Raw genomic sequence first — 13,450 nt, 5'->3', positions numbered from 1 at the left:
CAGCTTTCTGTTCACCTTATAGTTCAATCATCCAGCCCATACTTCTTTAACTTGCTGGCAAGAATACTGTGGAAGACCATATCAAAAGCTTTGCTAACACATCCACTGCTTTCCCCTCATCCACACACCCAGTTATCTCCTCATAGAAGGCAATTAGGTTAGTCAGGCATGACTTGCCCTTGGTGAATCCATGCTGACTGTTCCTGATCTCTTTCCTCTCCTCTCAGTGCTTCAGAACTGATTCCTTGAGGACCTGCTCCATGATTTTTCCAGGGACTGAGGTGAGGCTGACTGGCCTGTAGTTCTCTGGATCCTCCTCTGGATCATTCCCTTTTCTAAAGATGGGCACTACAGTAGCCTTTTTCCAGTCATCCGGGACCTCCCCCGTTCACCATGCGTTTTCAAAGATAATGGCCAATGGCTCTGCAATCACATCCACCAACTCCTTTAGCACCCTCGGATGCAGCGCATCCGGCCCCATGGATCTGTGCTCATCCAGCTTTTCTAAATAGTCCCAAACCACTACTTTCTCGACAGAGGGCTGGTCACCTCCTCCCAACACAGTGCTGCCCCGTGCAGTAGTCTGGGAGCTGACCTTGTTTGTGAAGACAGAGGCAAAAAAAGAAAAAAAAAAGGAATTGAGTACATTAGCTTTTTCCTCATCCTCTGTCACTAGGTTGCCTCCCTCATTCAGTAAGGGGCCCACACTTCTCTTCTTGACTTTCTTCTTGTTGCTAACATACCTGTAGAAATCCTTCTAGTTACTCTTAACATCTCTTGCTAGCTGCAACTCCAAGTGTGATTTGGCCTTCCTGATTTCACTCCTGCATGCCTGAGCAATATTTTTATACTCCTCCCTGGTCATTTGTCCAGTTTTCCACTTCTTGTAAGCTTCTTTTTTGTGTTTAAGATCAGCAAGGATTTCACTGTTAAGGCAAACTGGTCACCTGCCATATTTACTATTCTTCCTACACATTGGGATGTTTTTTTCCTGCAACCTCAAGAAGGATTCTTTAAAATACAGCCAGCTCTCCTGTACTCCTTTCCCCTCATGTTATTTTCCCAGGGGGTCCTGTCCATCAGCTCCCTGAGGGAGTCAAAGTCTGCTTTTCTGAAGACCAGGGTCCATATTCTGCTATTATCCTTTCTTCCTTGTGTCAGGATCCTGAACTCAACCATCTCTTGGTCACTGCCTCCCAGGTTCCCATCCACTTCTGCTTCCCCTACTAACTCTTCTCTGTTTGTGAGCAGCAGGTCAAGAAGAGCTCTGCCCCTAGTTGGTTCCTCCAGCACTTGCACCAGGAAATTGTCCCCTACATTTTACAAAAACTTCCTGGATTGTATGTGCACCGCTGTATTGCTCTCCCAGCAGATATCAGGGTGATTAAAGTCTTCCATGAGAACCAGGGCCTGCGATCTAGTAACTTCTGCTAGTTGCCAGAAGAAAGCCTCGTCCACCTCATCCTCCTGGTCTGGTGGTCTATAGCAGATTCCCACCAAGACATCACCCTTGTTGCTCACATTTCTAAACTTAATCCAGAGACTCTCAGGTTTTTCTGCAGTTTTATACCAGAGCTCTGAGCAGTCATACTGCTCTATTACATACAGTGCAACTCCTCCACCTTTTCTTCCATGCCTGTCCTTCCTGAACAGTTTATATCCATCCATGACAGTGCTCTAGTCATGTTAGTTATGCCACCAAGTCACTGTTATTCCAATCACATTATAGTTCCTTGACTGTGCCAGGCCTTCCAATTCTCTCTGCTTGTTTCCCATGCTTCTTGCATTTGTGTATAGGCACTTAAGATAACTCACTGATCGTCCTGCTTTCTCAGTCTGAGACAGGAGTCCTCCCCTCTTGCACTCTCCTGCTTGTGCTTCCTCCCGATATCCCATTTCCCCACTTACCTCAGGGCTTTGGCCTCCTTCCCCCAGTGAACCTAGTTTAAAGCCCTCCTCACTAGGTTAGCCAGCCTGCTTGCAAGATGCTCTTCCTTTTCTTCCTTAGGTGGAGCCCATCTCTGCCTAGCACTCCTCCTTCTTGGAACACCATCCCATGGTCAAAGAATCCAAAGCCTTCTCTTCTACACCACCTGCGTAACCATGTATTTACCTCCACAATTTGATGATCCCTATCCAGGCCTTTTCCCTGCACAGGGAGGATGGACGAGAACACCACTTGCGCCTCAAACTCCTTTATCCTTCTTCCCAGAGCCACGTAATTTGCAGTGATCCACTCAAGGTCATTCTTGGCAGTGTCATTGGTGCCCACGTGAAGAAGCAGGAAGAGATAGTGATCTGGGGGCTTGATGAGTCTCGGCAGTCTCTCCGTCACATCGTGAATCCTAGCTCCTGGCAAGCAGCAGACCTCTCGGTTTTCTCAGTCGGGGCGGCAGATAGATGACTCCGTCCCCCTGAGGAGGGAGTCCCCAGCCACCACCACCCTCCTCCTTCTCTTGGGAGTGGTGGTCGTGGAACCGCCATCCCTAGGACAGTGCATCTCATGCCTTCCAATTGGTGGAGTCTCCTTCTGCTCCCTTCCCTCAGATGTACCATCTACTCCACTCTCCGCATTAGCATCTGTGGAAAGAACATGAAAACGGTTGCTCATCTGTATCTCCATTGCTGATACATGGAGGGGCGTGGGGTTATCAGCGCTGGTGATCTCTCTGTGTTGGGGGCCATGGGGTTATTGGTCCTGGGGATCCCGCAGCGTCAGGGGACATCAGGTTATCAGTGCTGGCGATCCCTCAGCGTGGGTGTGTGTGCTGTTATCAGTGGTGGCGATCGCTCAGTGTCGGGGAGTATGGGGTTATTGGTGTTGGCAATCTCTCAGTGTCGAGGGCGTGGAGTTATCAATGCCGGCGACCTTTCAGCATGTGGGGGGGCTATCAGTGCTGGCAATCTCTCAGCGTATGGGTTATCAGTGCTGCTGAGCTCTCAGTGTTGGGGGGGCATGAGGTTATCCGTGTAGATGATCTGTCAGCATAGGGCAATGCGGAGTTATCGGTTCAGCATCAAGGGATATGGGGTTATTGGTGCTGGTGATCCCTCAGCATTGGGTAGCATGACGTTATCAGTGCTGGCAATCCCTCAGCATGTGGGGGCGAGGTGTTATAGGTGCCAGCGATCTCTCAGCGTGGGGTGATGTGCAGTTATCAGTACTGGCCATCTCTCATTGTGGGTGGGCATGTGTTTATTGGTGCCAGTGATCCCTCAACACTGGGGGACTTGTGGTTATTCGCTACAGCTGACTGGACTGTGCCCTGCAGGAGCTGGCTGCTCACCAGTGAGCTCTGTGGTGCTGGTCTATAGTCAGACCTGATGGAATAAGCACAGGCAATTGCAAGCGAATTTCAGCCTCAATCCCTGCTCTGGTGGGAGAAGAATGCGAGTTTTCATCAGAGAATGTTGATGCCTAGATGCCTGAACCCTGAGTGGGGGCCTCTCTCGGTGCCCTGAAGCAGGCCAGGAATGGGTGAGCAGTGTGGCTCCCCCAGAACCGTGCCAGGGATGTATCAGGAAGACGGAAACCTTAGTGACAGGGGACTGATCCCCAGTGACACCAATCTCTGAGGGAAGGGTGACAAGGGGATGGGTGACAGCATTCTCCCAATAACGGGGAGGGGCGTTAACAGTGACAGGGACCCATCAGTTGTGGGGAGGGTTTATCAATGACAGATCCCTTGTGAACTGGGGAGTGGGCAGGGCTGGAGCCTGGCCTCTAAGCCCCTCCCCCATGTCAGGGGCCCAGGCTCCAGGCCAATCTACACTCTGAGCCCCAGGAGCCCCGGTCGGCTGGCCCTGTGCTGCATTGCAGATGTTGGGCAGGGTTATGGTGACCACAGTCCTTCAGTGATGGGTGAGGCAGGTTGTTGGTACCATGGGCCTTCAGCGACTGGGGCAAAGGGGGTTACTGGTGACAGCGGCTGTCAGGACAGGACTGCCTCAGGGAAGCCTAGGCCTGGACAAGTCAATTTTTTATTTTTTTATCATTTTACCACATATTGACATTTATTAGTAAGCATTTTGTATTGAGTGAAATGTTCACAATTGCACAAAATTATGTGGGGGTGGGGGGTTAGATAATAATTTAATAACAGTAGCTGCCGAGATTCAGAAAGTTAAAGCTTTATAAGCCTTAAAACACAATTTGCCAACATTCGAGCAAAACACGTTCTCGCAGCATTTCTCTTTCTCTGCCTCTCTGTACATGTCGATTATTAGCAATGGAAATATTTTTTCATCGACTTGTGTGTGTTTAGTGAAATCCATGTTTATCAGCATTTACAGATAAAAATGTAATCCTTCCAAGCCCAGTGATGGGGCAAGGAGGGTATCGGCACCAACTATACCCCAGAGAGTTGTGGTGCTGTGACAACGATCCCTTGGCGAGAGGGCAGGGCATGTGTTAATGGTGCCTGCGATTTGTGAAGAGAGCAGAAGAAGGAATCTGGGATACTGGCGAGTTGGTTTAAGCCAGAGTCTCCAGCTAATAGCCAAGGAGTAGGCCAGGTTACTGACCAGCCCTCAGTGATACTGATGTAACCCTTCTGCCCCTCTGAGTTGGCAGCAACAAGGGCCGGGTTCCGTATCGAGGGGTTCCTTTTCAATAACACAATGCAAAAGCGGCTCGAGCCCCCACCCAGTGACCTGGGACAATTACATACCACCCCCCCGGGCGCCTCTAGGAGGCAATACTTCCCCACTTGCAAGCACGGAGTCTGAGTGTAGCAAAATCCTTTTAATAAAGGAAGGAAACAATGCGGCATCACATTGGAGAAACACCACAAACAGGTTTATAACACAAACCATAAGCAAAAAACCCACCTCCAAGTACGTTTGGCAATGTCCTTTCCCCCTTAGGGTCTTAAGTCCAATTACCCCAAAGTCCAACAACCCGAAAGTCTCTGGTCAGTGCCACCTCAGAGTTCGAAAGTTTATCTGCAGAGTTTTACCCCCCCAGCCTGGCTGGAAATGGTGGGGGGGTGCACACAGGGTGTTAAGTGACACCTTACGTGGGCCAGGGCCAACTGCTCCTCCGCTCTGTGGAGTTCTGCTGCAGCCTTCACCACAACCAGCTCCACTCCACCAGCTGTGCCACTCCTCCAGCCGACCCGTGAGTTGCTCCAGCCTTCCCCGCAAACCGCTCCACTCCACTCACTGTTCCGTGGGCTGCTCCAACATTCTGCAAACTGCTCCGCTCTGCCAGCTGCTTAGTGATAGATCTTCAGGCTCCTTCACTAGTTATCACAGCACTCAGTGATCTTAGCTCTTTTAGTGATTTCAGCTTGTAGTAGGGGAGCCCCAGTGCTGATGCACCATTGGCCCAACGTGAATTCAGCTCAGCAGCCTCTACATGGACTCTTAATGGAATAAAAATTAGTTCTGCTCTTCAACAGTGGAGAGAGGAGGATGTGCAATTGGTGTTCCAGGCCCCCAAAGGGGGCCCTGGCCAGCTCACCCACCGGTCCCCAACCTCTCTCATTTCACTGAGTTTTGGCACCCATATCCCTTGTCTAGCATGTGCTACTTAATTGATGTTGAGACATCTGTGTCATAAAGCAGTCTCATAGTTCCTCATTCACATAATCAGGGTGACAACACTTTATTCCTCCTGTCCCAATAACAAAGAAATTGGGGATCCTAGAGCTGTCAAAATAACCACCCCAGGCTGCCATGGGCTATGCTAGGTGCGGTGGGTGTGCCAAAGCAAATACCTGAAATTTCTTTCTACACTCCCCATAATTCACCACCAGATGTCAGGGTAGAGCTCATCCTGACTCTGCTTACACTGACAATACACCCAGCACTGTTTAAACTACAGATGAAAGAACCTGAAGAGCAGAACATTTGGTGTCTGTCCCCCCCCGCCACCCCGTGCTCAATGTTTCAGTTCTAGGAATCAGCAGCATGTGCAACCATAGTAGGTTCAAAACCTTCTCCCATGAGCCTCATGTGGGTTTCATCCCTTTAAAGGTAACTATCTGCAGCTTGTTGATGAAATTCATCTTTGTGCAAAGGGATGACACAAGCCTCAGGCCCCAGTTTACGACCTCAAAATTAGACTGACGTTTGATTTCACTAGTGTATAATCTCTGTGCTGGCTCTGTGCACAGAAGTAAATTTCTCTCTGTGAGCACCAGTTGTTTCAGAGTAGCTACAACTCCAAAAGAGTTTGTAAAATTAATAACTATGGAGCAAGGGGATTACAAACCAAATAGCTCCAGTTTTTTCATTTTTAATTCAGAAAGTAAGGTAAATGCCGCAGGCAGCATTACTGCTGGGAGCTGGTGGCAGAGCTGAAATCACACACTCCTGAAATGGCAAAAGCGGGGTGCAGTAGCAGTATTATTGTGGGGAGGCTGCATACAGGTGAGGTATGTTAGAGAAGGGATGGGCTAGTGGTTAGGGCACTAACCTGGGATTGGGGACACCTGGGTTCGGTTTCCTGCTGCACTCCAGGATTTTTGTTTGACCTTCAGCAAGCCACTCTAGGGCTAGATCCACAAAGGAACTGACGTACCTAGGACCTAGCTGCCACTTTAGGCACCTAAATCCAAAATATAGATCCTCCAACCCCCTGCTCAGCTGCCCAATAACTCTGCAGATGCCTACATTCCCTAGCCGCTTAAGTTTCTGCAGGTAAAGTCCTCTCGGCACCTAGATTTCTGCTGGTGAGCATGAGCAAAGCCACCTAAGTCGTGATGCGGCTGAGCCATTCAGCACCTGAAGGCCCTGACTGGGCAGATATTCGGAGACCACCTGGAAGCATGTCTAGCAGGTCAGGCCCTTCACAAAATGCGGCAGAGGAAGAGTGATTTATTTAAGTATTTGATGCAAAGTGGAACAGCTCCAACAGGAGAGATTGAGAGAGCCCCAGACCCAAAATGCCCAGTGAGTAGGACACTCACCTGGGAGATGGGGGACTTGCATTTAATGCCCTGCTATGAGTCAGACAAAGGAGGAAATTGAACTGGGTCTCCTATTCACCAGGTGAATGCTTTAACCACTGAGCTATTAGGCACAGGGGCACCTGTTACACCATTTTTTGTGAGAAAGGCCTAGCCTGCCTTTCTCTGGCCTCCAGGGTAGAGCCATGCAAATAATCAACATTTTTGGTTCAAAGGCAGAACAAAAAATTGAGGACAAAAATGTTTTGGGTCAAACAAAATGCTTTGTTCCATTCTCAAGGGTGGGGTTTTTTGGGGGGAGGGGGCTTTTAAAAGCAATTAAATAAAAAATTGAAGTAAAATTCTCAATGAAAATTTGTTTCCAGTCTAAAAGTCAGCATTCCAGTTCAAAAATGCCAGAATGAAATGTGTCTGCTTTGTGGGGATTTTATTTATTTTTACCCAAAAGACAGCATGGCATTAGAGCAGAACACTGAGCTTTTCAATCATCCTTCAGATGCATAAACCTATTGACTTAGTTTAGTGTCACAGTTTGTCACCTGGATTAAAATGTGTGAGGGTGCTTAAATATGTGTTAGATCCTGAGGTGCACCTGCAGGACACTGCACTGGCCATAGTGAAGAGCACTTCATCTGCCCCTGGTAAGACGAGTGTGACCTTTTCTCCAGTACTGATCATGCCACCATTATCCCGACCTTTGTCATTGTGGAGATTAATAGAAGGAGGCAGTACACTTCAGAGCCCTAGGGGGACTCCTGTTAGGGCCTTAGTGGGGCTCTGGGTGATTGCTACTTCCAACCATCCAACACAGATGTAATGAGTAGTGTCTGCAAAAGAGAAACTAACAACTAATTATTCCTCAAGAAAGGTTTTTAATGACTTATGACTATAAAGGCAACACAGACAGAATGTGCCTAATGACAATGTGCCTAATGACTTTACGTGTACTGTAACCATCCCCAACCAACACAAGTTCATATGCAATACTAATACATTGATTAACTATATTTTAGTAACTTTGACCTATTTATAACTTTATCTAATCAATTTATAAACTCTTATTGACTTTTATGATAACTTGATGATAACTTATACTGAAGACAGGCACAGCGGCTTGCAAAGCTACTATGATTTATAAGACTACTAACTTTACCAATTCTGTACCTGTTTCCAGCAAGGCACAAAACATATACAGTTACTATATATTGATTAAACCTATAGTATTAATACAGACTTAAGATTAACCAGCTCGAACATCACCAGACCGTTTTAGTTCATATCTCACTCTGCATTTGTCCAAAGATACGTTACCTTTCAGTTGATCATTTCCTGCGCTGGCCAGGCACAAATAGTCAGCGAAGTGCAAGTCCCTTTGGTTCACAGGGTGTATGAGTCTGACAAAGAGCAATTTATTTTAGGTCAACACATACACATACACACACACACACACACACACGTGTGCCTCTGCATCTTATTTATATGGTATTTGCTGGCTGTGCTTCAAAACAAGTCAACCAATCAAGGTGGCCAAGTATTCCAGGGTGGCATTTGCGGTTGTTTTGAACTAATGAACTGTGCACCTGTGCTCAGCGCCTCTCTTCTCTATGTGGCTAATAGTGGTCAATTTGCTTGACTCAAAAATGCTCGATTCAGCTCAAGAGGTATCTGGTTGCAGAGCATAGTAACCACAAGCCTGTATCAACCTTTACAGAGTTTCCTTCTTAGTCTATAAAGCTTCCTAGATAGATTATGCTTATGCTTGCAGGATTCTACTGTACTTGCTTCTTACAACTTCCGGAAGTTTGAGGCCTATCAGTACTTAGCCTGACACTACTTGACAAGGCTTATGCACATTAATCACAGTCATCTCAAAATTCGATTGCTGTAAAATGCTGTACATGGCACTATACCTTGGAATCATTCAGAAACTGAAGCTAGTGAAAAATGCGGCAGCCCAGGTAAGTGGAATTGCATGCTGGGAACATATAAGACCTGTGCTCTGCAATATTCACTGGTGTCCGATCAGCTTCAGAGTGGAATTAAAGGTGTTGATTTTAACCTATAAAACCCTAAATGGAACCTGGTTACCTGAGAAACTGCCTCTCTCCCCAGGACACACTGCCACAGCTGAGGTCACGAGAGGCACAGGAACACCCTGGGTGTACAGAAGAGGTAGCAGCTGGCAGGATGTCATCCAGGCAGAGCTCTTGGTTTTGGAACTTGCTCCCTGCCTTTGTCCCGCAGATCCCAGTTTTGTTACTCTTCCGGTCATGCGGCAAAGCCCCTGGTTTCTCCTGCATTATGGATGTTGGGGGAGGGCAGTCCTTTAGTCATGTTCATGTTATGGGTTTTTACTGCATGGGGCTGGTACCCGGAACGCTGGCTGACGCCTATGTTGCATCTCAAAGTTTTGAATACATAGACGACCAGAACAATGTGCTTACCAGTTTACTTTAGCTCCCCCATGTGGAGCTACAATTTATTTTATGCCTTGGGCAACTAGTGAAAAGGTTGTACACCATTGCACTTGTGCACTGGATGTCACTTGCAATTGCCTGTTTTACATATGCAGATAAGGCCCAACTTCTTGATAGTATGTAACCCTTCTGCCAGGTGGATCCAGCAGTAATCAGGCAGCTGGCTACTCTTCTGCTCACCACCTCTTCAGCCCCTCATTCGCCAACTGACTGTCAGTCACCTTCTGCTGCCACCTGCCTCTCTGCTGTGACCTCTGCACATCAGTCTCTTACTGATCTTCAGCTCTTTGCAGGCCGGGGAGAGAGACTACCTCATGTCAAGTGATTTCAGCTGTCAGTGATGGAGTATTTAAAACAACAAAAAAGGCTCCTAATGAAGCCTATTTAGCTCTTTCTTTGAACACTGGGGAGGAACAGGTTAAACCAGAGCAGGGGAACCTTTGAGGAGGGTGTACAATCCTTCTGGCTAGGACATCTGCCCCCACCCTTCTTACCTTCCCAGGGATCTGGCACTCGATCCCCTGGCTTAACGAGGTCCTTTCAACCTAGGATGACTCCCTCATTTGGCAAAGGTTCAGCATAATTCTACTCCCCTTTATTCATACAATAATAACAACATTGGTAACAGCATTTCACTCCCCCCACATTCAGCACTAAAGTGATTTGTAACCCACTACCAGCCCAAGTTGATTACTTCAATCAATACACCCCTCTATCTGCTGGTTAGGTCAGCAGAGTAGGTGTGTTCATGTAAATACAGTTTGCTCTTGAAGTCTCTCCTCCTCCCAGCTAGCTGTCAGGGAAAAATTCATTCAGACCCTACTTACAGTGATAACTAACAATGTCCAGGAATTGATATTACTAATAGCTGGTGGTTGAGAAAGTGATTCTGATTTTTGCTACAGGACCAGTGTACTCCCAATGACTCCTTCAGGTGCACTAGTCTAACATCCTTTTCTAGCTTTGCCTTCATTTGCTTACACTCTATTTGTTGTCCATATTGCCTGCCTCAGTACATTCCCCCTATACAGCATAAAACCAGACAAGACCAGAAGATACAGCAATCATCCCTGGACAGTGATGGGGAGAGAACAGATTTAATAAAAGATACAAAGTTGGAATCATGGATCTGTTGCAAGAATGAGAATCTGTAATTTTTATATCATTGAACAGTGTGTATATGTCCATTATTTACATCTTGCCAGATGATTCTCCGGCCTGATCAATCTTTGTTCTTTTCACAGGAGAAGCAATACTTTTCTTTTCCTGGAGAGCTCCTTATGAGGATGTTAAAAATGCTGATTCTACCCCTCATTACTTCTAGGTAAGAACAACTCTCTTACTTTAAGAATAAAAAGTCATGTTTATTAAATTGTGCTGAGGAAATGTATTTACAGGAGCCAAGCCATCTTCTTTACAAAGCCAGATGGAGGGAGACACTCAGATCCTGAAACCCTCCTCTAACCAAGGATCAGTAGATTGCACATTTGCATGCATTGACATTGTAACATATGCATTTATATTAATTCAGGCATGACTTATCAAAAGCACATTTGTGCCCATTTTTACGTATGCTGTAACAAACTTCAATAGGCGGTTTACTTAGTGAAAGTACTTCTGTAGCAAGGTGGTCACCCCGCTCCTGCCTGAAGGGGATAAAGCAGCTCCAGAGAGTGCTGCAGCAGGGGAAAAGCCAGGCTGATTGGGGGAAGCAGACACAGGTGAGGCCATGCCCCAATCAGGCCACAGCTGGCCCTATAAGAGGGCTGAGGGCCAGAGGCTAAAAAAAAAAAAAAACATTCTCTCTAGCTTTCTTGAGAGAGAAGGAGCTGGCTGTCTGGGAAACAGAGAAGGGTACCTAGGGTGGAGCAGTGCTGGGGAAGGGAGAGGGAGCTGGGGAGCAGGGCTGGCTTTAGGCTGATTCCCCCAATTCCACTGAATTAGGCCCCATGCCCTAAAGAAGAGTGCCTAACTTAGGCACCTTTTTAATTTTTACCCCCCTGGTGGCGCTCCGGGTCTTCCATGGCATTTCAGCAGTGGGTCCTTCAGTGCCATGGAAGACCCGGAATGCTGCTGGGTGAGTCATCTCTGCAGGAACCCCATCAAAACTATTCAAATTGGGCCCTGCACTTCCTAAAGCCGGTCCTGCTGGGGAGCTCCAGCCTATTAGGCTGCAAGCCGAGTTAAGGGCCCAAAGGGTACTAGGGCTGCAGAGGAGCAGCCCAGGAATAGGCAGAGGCAGCTGGTCCAACCCCCCCTTTGCTGATGATGAGGGGTCTACAGACTGTGTCTGCCCCAGGGAGTAGGGACTAGATGGAGACTGGCAGTAGCCACTGAGGCAAGGTGGGGATTGGGGGTTGGGGTCTCCCCTGGATGGGGAGACCCAGATTGGGGATTACTGCGGGAGCAGAACCCTGATGTAAAGGGTAGTGGGTCCAGGAGGGACATGGGGGGCCAGCGGCAGGCAAGACACTAGCCTGCAGAGGGCACTCTGGGCTGGAAGAGCTAGTTCCCAGGATGACCAGCAGGAGGTGCCATGCCGGTGAGTCGTCACCCTGCCACAACTTCTCTGCCACTTTTCCAATACTTACTGCTCCTATTGTTTTTTTCATAGTGGTAAGTCCTAAGAAGATGGGGAAACAAGTAGTAACATTTCCAAATTAATTGTCACTTAATGAATCATCAACATGTCAAAAGGAAATGCAGAAATGTAAAAACAGTTTCAACAGCTCGGTGCTGGTGATACTTTAAAGTTGATACCAGAAAACTAGGAATCCAGAAGATGCAGGTTTCTTTCCTTCTCCTTTTCCTGCAACAGAACAGAGTTTACTCTCTGACACTAAGGAACAAAACCATACAGAGATACAGTAGCTCATAACTAAAGCTAGATAAAATTGACCTAGAAATAAGGCAGACCTTTTTAATAGTGAAAGGAGTTAACTGACCTCAAGTTGTGGTGATTTCTCCATCACATGAAGCCTTTAAATCAAGACTAGATGTCTCTTCCTAGAAGAGATGCTCTAGCTCAACCACAAGTCACAAGCAGGAGTCACTGGATGAATTTCTGTGGCCGGTATTATGCAAGAGGTCCAACTTGTTTGTCATAATGGTCCCTTCTGGCCTTAAAAATGTATGACTTTCTAGTTTAATGGTATATGGCCGTAAGATAGGCTTGTGTCATGGACTCACAGACCGTTCCCACTCATGGCCCTGTGCGGTCCATGGGGGATGCCCCTTTCAGTGCGACAACCCTTCTCGGGGGTCCACTCTCACTCGGGGTCAGGCCCCTCCACATCCTGGAGCCTCACCTCTCTGAGCCTTAGCACGTCTGTCTCTGCCATGGGCCCCCTCAGGGAGTCCATGCGCTCTGGACACCCCAGGCCTCCACCTCTGAAGGGGTTGATGCAAACCTGCTCTCTAGACCAGAGCGACTCTCAGCCCGCATAAAACAGCAGCATTTATTGAGAGTTGAGCACAGCACAGGAAACTCTCAGGGCCTCAGCCCTGGCTTCCCTCAGCACAGCATATCCCAGTCCCCCTGCAGCCAGGTGGGCTCTACCTGCTCCCCATTTCCAGCCCCGAGCCCCCCTGCTTCTCAGCTGGGCCTCCGATATCCCCGGCCCCAGCCCCACCTCTGTCCATTGTCTTCTCTCCAGGGAACCACGGTCAGAAACAGGATGGCCTGGCTCTCCTCTCGCGCCTCTGGTTGGAACCGGCTGGTCAGGTCACCGGGGTCCTCTCTCCGCAGCCCATTGTCCTCCCACTGGCCAGAACTGGCTGTGACTCCTGAGCTGGGTCTTCAGGTCACCAGTCGCTGGGGTCTCCATCCTCCAGGCCATCGGCCGGGGTCCCAAGTTCCCCCTCCGGTCCTCTGTAACAACAAACTCCCTCTCCCCTCCCGTTGTTAAACCAGTAACACTCAAGGACACTGAGTCCCCCTCCCTCTGCATGGAACCCACTGGAAAACACAGAAAAACCAAGAAAACCCCCCACTTTGTCACAGCTTGTGGCTAAGTAGGTAACTGACAAATTTGCATTTCCCCCAGTACATATTCTCCA

At 48.1% G+C, this 13,450-nt stretch overlaps 1 protein-coding gene across 1 annotated transcript in view; it reads left to right on the top strand.

Annotated features, from left to right (window-relative positions):
- The window catches only part of LOC115638758 (excitatory amino acid transporter 5-like), a 90,025-nt gene that overhangs the window by 17,834 nt on the left and 58,741 nt on the right, over positions 1-13,450 (top strand). The window contains exon 2 of the mRNA XM_030540726.1: positions 10,636-10,715. Coding sequence (XP_030396586.1) covers positions 10,636-10,715 — 80 coding nt within the window. The remainder of the gene's footprint in view (positions 1-10,635; positions 10,716-13,450) is intronic.

This window comes from Gopherus evgoodei, chromosome 22, assembly GCF_007399415.2.
Source record: "Gopherus evgoodei ecotype Sinaloan lineage chromosome 22, rGopEvg1_v1.p, whole genome shotgun sequence".
Taxonomy (NCBI): domain Eukaryota; kingdom Metazoa; phylum Chordata; order Testudines; family Testudinidae; genus Gopherus; species Gopherus evgoodei.
The sequence above is the reverse complement of the archived record's forward strand: the minus strand, read 5'-3'. Positions and strand labels throughout refer to the sequence as shown.